Genomic DNA, 6,952 nt, shown 5'->3' on the forward strand with positions numbered 1-6,952 from the left:
AGATGCTTATGCTTTAGTTGATGAGATGTATCACAGTGCATCCTGGCTGACTATGGTATCCCTCCTCTTGAAGCGCTCAAGTTTTCTCCAGTTGTATTACCTAGGGCCATAGAGCTGCTTTCACGGTTACCAATAAATTGCAAAGAAAAAGCAAAGAAGAATCTTTTTTATACGCAGTCTCTTCGCTTGAAAGCAATAGGCCTTTCTGAAAGCTCTGTTTCTCTTTGTGAGATGTTTTGCCTCGGGAAAGCAATCAAGTTGCTTTTTAATGTGTTCGTTACAATATGACAAGGCTGGCTGCTGCTGAGAGGCAACTTCTGGTCTTGTCTACTTCAAGGAAAGTGAGTTGCACTTCCAGGAAAATGCTTCGGTAGCATGTTTTTTATAAGCTTTTATTGACTCTTAAAGGAAGTACTTGCAGTAAGATTAATCTTTAGAACTACGTGGTCCCCCAGATTTCTAATTGTATAGTCACTGAATCAAAGTTTGTGTTTAATTGTACAAAACCAAGTCACTGAAGTTCTAGGTTGACTGTGGTGTTTACATAACCTTTAAATGATACAGATGGCAAACTACAGATTCAGAGTTTTAGCTCTCATCCTGCTAACTCAAGCTGTCATTGCTGAAATCTCGCATCATAAATCCAGTTTAAAAGGCATCCCTCGTACTCTGTGGGGCTTATAAGCTTCATCGGATTGTTATTACACAGTTGAGCTAGCAACATGTTAGGCTGGCATCCTCTTCTGAAAGCCTGAGTCTTTGCTTAGCACTGTTCACCTTTATATTATAAAATTCTACATGCTTATCACCTGATAAGCTTTCACATCTTCTCTGCAAGGGATTCAAGTGTTATAATCCTGCACAGGCAAGGAACGAGCAGAAAAGATTTAGATTCCCTTTAGAAGTATACACTCAAGTTATTATTGGAAGCAAGACTAAAGCCTTTTGTCTTGCTGGTTTCTCTTATCCACATTGACTGTTATTGTGTTTGTGATTAGGTGCAATCTGATTAAATTATTTCTTGAGAGAATGTAAGAAAATAAGGTCAAGGAAACCTTCCCTTCTCCCCTCGCTCCATTTAGGTGTTCATGATTAGTTTGTATGTGTTGAACTTAGTTGAAAATTCATTCACTGTTGAACTAATTTTAAATACTGTATATAGAGATGACCTCCAAAAAGTATTGCAATGAATAATTCAAATACTGTTCGTAATGAAAAATAACAAAAGGATGAGGCTTGGAAAGGTGAGAGGAAACTTTTAATAGGCAAATATAGCTAATAAAAACATGGAGACACTGTCTCAAAGAGCTCATCTCTGGGCATGAAATCCTGATTTCATAACTATGACACATAGCGATGTGCACTTAGAACTATTGTCATCAGCAGTGCCCAAGCCATTATTGTTCTCCATTGTTCTGTTATTGCTTCTTTCCTCAACCTGATTCAGATTAGGTCTAGTGTTACGTAGTCAGTTACACAACATCTCACTGGCAAGATTTTAAGGTATACACACTCACACGTGAGGGAGACTAGGCATTGCCTCGTAGTGTCTAGAACCTGTGAAGATAGGGAAGTGGCTGCTGTAGTGTGAGCACACAAGAAGAAAACCATCTACTCTCAGAATATTGTTTTTAAAACTGAAGTAGTATATTTTGTATATCTGTTCCTTATGTTGTCTGCATGTAACCATGCAAGGAAGGATGAGGGTAAACTCCATCAAAATCTCAGCTTTCTCTACCATACTTCACCATGGCTCTAAGAATTTCAAGTCTGATTTGTTCTGGAACCTCCAAAGATCAACCTCAGTTTTAATAACCTCATGAGAATGTTATTACTGACACTCTGGAGGCCTCTCAATCTTACTTCAAGCAAATAATAGAAACAGTAATTTTGGTTCTCTTTTGATTTGGGGGATGACAAAATGATACGCAACCTGAACACCCTGGGCCTTTTCAGTAGGAGGCAATCAAAACTTTAGGATTGAGTGGTTTGATTACCTCCTATTCAAAGAGTTTTATCTCGCTTTATCTCCTGATTGTTGATATTCCTGTATAGACTTTTTCAGCATGTGTGAGTTGGTTGATGATGGAATGTTTTCCAGTGGAAAATAGAAATGAGTTCAGATAGTTGTAAAACTGAATGATTCGGATATGTAATGTCATTAGGGTGAAAGGGTATATTTAATATGTTCTATTTCTTGGTAATGTTATTTGGTTATATCTTAAAGGCCAAAGTTGTATCTTAAAAACCTGAGACCTGTCCTTTGGCCTTCCTTGCTAGGAGCTGGAATTGTCTTCCAGCCAGCCAGCTCTTTATCTGCCTCAGTTTTTGGTCTCCCTTCTCTTTCTATTTTCTTGATCAAAACAATTTCATGCATTCCTGAAAACTAACACTATTTAGCTGTATATTACTCCTTCTTTTGTAGAAAGAAGCAGACACAAAGGAAAGATCTGTTTTTGATATTCCAATATTTACAGAAGAGTTCTTGAATCATAGTAAAGGTAAGTTAAACTTTTGTAGGGGCCCTCTTTGCTTTTCCAAGGTTTTTCGCAGGTCCTGTCCAGCTCAGGAGTCCTTGCACTCTCCAGTCTCAGCTCAAGTATAGTTGGTCAGCGTTCCTGATACTACCTTACCTCTGTACAAACATAATGGCTGCAATAGCAGTTTTCCTGGCTTTGTCTTCCAAAGCTATTCTTCTTGGAGAATGTTTCTGCTGTTTAAGCTCCACTTGCTCTTATTCCAGCCAGTCTGAGCTGGATCTGCTGTTCTATAGGATTAAGAAATACTTAAGATGTAGCATGGTGATTCTTCAGGCTAGTTAGCAGGTTTTATTTTATTTTTTTCCCCCTCAATATGTGGAAGATTCCACTGATACATTTTCTGTTACTCTGGGTTTTGTAGCTGCATGTCCCAAGAGTTCAGTTTTTTTTGCCAGATTTTCTGGAGACTTCAGATTCAGATACTTTTCCTGAAGATCAGTAGAAATCTTGGGGTTTTGTTTTATAACTAATATCCTGTTTGTAGGCCTCGTACCACTGCTGCTGAGCTATGTCATACTGAATGCATGTGAAATAAATCTTGCAGTCTTCCTGCCTAATTAATTGCCCTATTCACTTCCACTCTGGTGCTTTGAATGTCTTCTAATATGTCTACCTCTAGAAATGAAACAGTAGTATTATAGCACTATCAGCACTCCGTGATACAATGCTTTTTCACCTATAAACTAAAACGGCGCCATTGGTAGTAGTCAGTTGAGCACTCCAGAATACTCAGCTTCATTGCCTAACAATCACGGGTATGTTGGTCTCTAGTTTTTTGACCACATGGGAATGGGTTGATATTCACAGCACGAGAAGCTGAGCTGCGGCAGCTGCGTAAGTCCAACATGGAGTTTGAGGAGAGGAATGCTGCTCTGCAGAAGCATGTGGAGAGCATGCGTACTGCTGTGGAGAAACTGGAGGTGGATGTGATACAGGAGCGGAGCCGCAACACGGTGCTGCAGCAGCATCTGGAGACCTTACGCCAAGCACTCACAACCAGCTTTGCTGGAGTCCCACTACCAGGTGAGACTTTCTTTTTCCCTTAGGACTGGCTGACAGGCTGAATTTAATGTGTAATGTTTATAGCGTTGTGAATTTACAACGTGTGGCTTGCTGGTGTAGTTCTATGGTCCTGGCTGTTTCTGAACCTTTGTTGTATTAGAGTCATAGAATGGTTTGGGTTGGAAAGGACCTTAAGATCATCTAGTTCCAACCCCCTGCTGTGTGCACGGATGCTTCACCCTAGACTCTGTCACCCAAGAGTCTGCCCAACCTGGCCTTGAACACTGCCAGGGATGGAGCATTTATCACTTCCTTGGGCAACCTGTTTCAGTGCCTCACCATCCTCACAGTAAATAACTCCTTCCTTATATCTAACCTGAATTTCCCCTGAACATTCCTATTAGGTAATGAAATCTTTAAAATTCATGCAGGGGAGCATTTAGCATCACCAATTTATTTCAACATGGCTTTTTTTTTTCTTCATACTTCTCTTGCTAATAAAGCAAGACATATATTCAGTCCTTGCTGTCCTTCACTTGCTTTGTGAAAATATTACTAAGCAGAAAACACAGGACCTGCAAGTTCCTTGACTAAAAAAAAGGCTTAATCTGTATTGTCAGATGCCAGAGAATCCACTTAGATACTACGAAGGCCCATCTGAAAGAGTTTGCTAAAATCAGCTATGAGGCCCAAATCAAAGAAAACCATGCTTCAATAGTCCTGATGTCCTTGGAACTACTCACTTTGTGGAGTTAGGAAAACATAGCTTTACAGAATCTGTCATAAGAGGTGCTGCATGGCAAAACCACCTCCTGTGGCAGTTTGCATGTTGGCACAAATTGCCCTTAGCATAGTCTTAACTTTATGGAATTGCTGCAGTCATCCAAGTACTCCATGGCTCATGTTACTGTGTTAACTACAGGTAGCGGGGAGACACCCACGATGGAAACTATTGATTCCTACATGAACAGGCTGCACAGTATTATTCTGGCTAACCCGCAGGAGAATGAGAACCTCATCGCCACAGTCCGGGATGTGGTGAACAGACTTGAACGCTAGTGACTGGGTAAGCGTTTGCTCTTAGGCTGCTCTTGTTTGGCATCTGCTCTGTACCTCTGACGCTGGTTCTCGTGCCAGTCACCATATTGTACAATCAAAACGGTTGCTTCCACAAAGCCCCAGCAGCAGGTTGACCTACTGAAAGTCAAATGAGGTTGGAAATACCCAGCAGCATGAAAGGGTTCTGAAATTCCCCTTAGCTCCAAGATCTTCTGTATAGAGACATAAATACCTATTTGTCCTAATACTCATGTATTCGTGTAAGGTGAATAAGAATACTGGCAGAAGGGTGTACAAAAACAGAGGGTGACTAATTTAGAAGAAGGTTCCTTTCTTGAGTGAAGTAAATCTGAAAAATTCAGCATTAATTGTAGAATCTGATGGTCACAGAGCAATTTTATTTGTCTCAAGAGCTTACAGGTGAACTCAACTCTGTTGTAAACTGAAAATGCCCTACAACTAGCTCCTCTGGAGCACCTGTAGTTAAGCTCTTCTGGTTATGAAGGTTTACATGTAAAGGAAGCACTGACGTGTGGCTCAGGCTATATTGTAGCATTTGCTGAGACTAATGATTGTGTGGCTTATGCATGGGTTATTACTGAGCTCATGATTCTGTATTTTTGCTTCTGTTTAGCAGCTTAGAAAACTAATAGGGGACTGAGTAGAAAAACAAATCAACAAAGAAGTACCAGTGTTTCTGCATTACTGTGCTGCTTTGCAGTTCCCACATCACTTACTCCCTCACTTTCCCTGTGATGCACAGCACCAGACAGCCATTAGGAGTTTGCCTACTTCTGTTTTAACTATGTGCATACCTGCGTTCTTTAGGCATTTATTATGTAGAGACCTACTGTACATGTCTCGACTAGTGCTTAGAAATGCAAATAAAGCTGTGTTGTGCCATCTGCAAATATGGAGACAGGGCTTTTCATCCTTTCTGATTCTGACCTTTTGTGATACTCTGTAGAACAGTTAATTACACATTCCCCATTATAGTGTGGCTTAAGCTACAAGATCATTGTCCTTCCAGAGGGTAGCCAGATGGAACGGGCTATAGTTCTAAGAGATGACTGAGCTCCCAGCAGAATAAAGAAGTGCCTTTACTGCTGCTATTTATGAAGGGAACAGCTTGTCGATCCAGGTCTGGGATTTTTCAGTAGCTCATCAACCTCCTCATTTTTGGATACTGTTTTCAATTAGCACTTGAGCTCAGAAGGAGAACTGGGGGATGGGAAGGTTTTACAGAACATACAAGAGGGAAAGCAGTTTCTCATCAATCAGTTATTAGAAGGGTTTGCCAGGCCCTCAAGCAGATGTTTGTCCTTTAAGCACCTTGCCAGAAAAATCATATCTCAAGGCTACTAAAATCTAGAGTTTGGTTCCCATAGCAGGCAGATTCGTATTTCCTAAATGATGGACAACGTCTGTGTTCCTAAAAATGTAAATATTTTTTTCTTGGATAAACTGCATTCAGCTGTGATTGGTTTGGAAAAAAGAATTCTTGCTTTAGGATTCTTCCTTCCACTTTATAGTTGAAAAATTAGGACTCTGTTCCCTTCTTCCCCCTCCCACCAGTACCTTCCCTCTTCCCAGCAGCAAAACAGCATGAAGCAATTAAAAATGTGATTAATAATCACCTTGTTTCATTATATAAAGACATGCATGTAACTGGATCTAATTATTAAGTAATTCATAGGGCTATTAATTACAGGGATGATCACTTGGCAGTGATTACATTTTGTGACAACATCTTAGAAGGGAGAAGCTTGGGCTTTAGTGGATGCAAACCTAAAGAAAAGTAGAATACCTCTGGAAAAGAGGGAAGCTTTGGCTAGAAAGGCTCAGTTAGCATCCAATAAACTGTACCAGTAAACTGTCTTTATCATTGTTCCTTTATTAACATGAATTATACTAATGAAGCTAAATAGAATCTCTACCAACCAAATGGTCTGTTTGAGGTTGAGACACTTACAAATCAATTTCATAGGAAAGTATTTATACTCTTGAAAACCACTGGAGATTGGGATTTGGTGGCTTAGTACATTTTCCTAATGTACTTAGTACATTTCTTCCCTACTTGACTATACTAGTGAATGGTTTTGGCTTTCTGTACTGAATGGTAAAGAGAACTTCTTTGTGCAAACAGTATATGGGGGAGAAGAGGAAGTTTTTTGTTTAGCAATCTGTTCAGTTACAGTTCTGTCTCTCTAGTTATCTTTGCTGTGCTGCTTCATGTTGTGTTTTCAGATAAACCATCTAAAACATAATGTCATGATGCCTATTTAGTCCTGGCAGATTGTGGGCTTCTAACACTTATTTTTCTGTTTCTTTTGCAGGTTTTGTGCCCCAGG

At 40.0% G+C, this 6,952-nt stretch overlaps 1 protein-coding gene across 1 annotated transcript in view; it reads left to right on the forward strand.

The window, feature by feature from the left end:
* Positions 1–4,610, forward strand: part of HMG20A (high mobility group 20A) — an 11,541-nt gene extending 6,931 nt beyond the window's left edge. The window contains 3 exon segments of the mRNA XM_010014451.1: positions 2,426–2,501; positions 3,348–3,563; positions 4,465–4,610. Coding sequence (XP_010012753.1) covers positions 2,426–2,501; positions 3,348–3,563; positions 4,465–4,601 — 429 coding nt within the window. The 3' untranslated portion in view covers positions 4,602–4,610.
* Positions 4,611–6,952: the final 2,342 nt, after the last annotated feature.

Source organism: Nestor notabilis, unplaced genomic scaffold (assembly GCF_000696875.1).
Source record: "Nestor notabilis isolate BGI_N333 unplaced genomic scaffold, ASM69687v1 scaffold3090, whole genome shotgun sequence".
Taxonomy (NCBI): Eukaryota; Metazoa; Chordata; class Aves; order Psittaciformes; family Psittacidae; genus Nestor; species Nestor notabilis.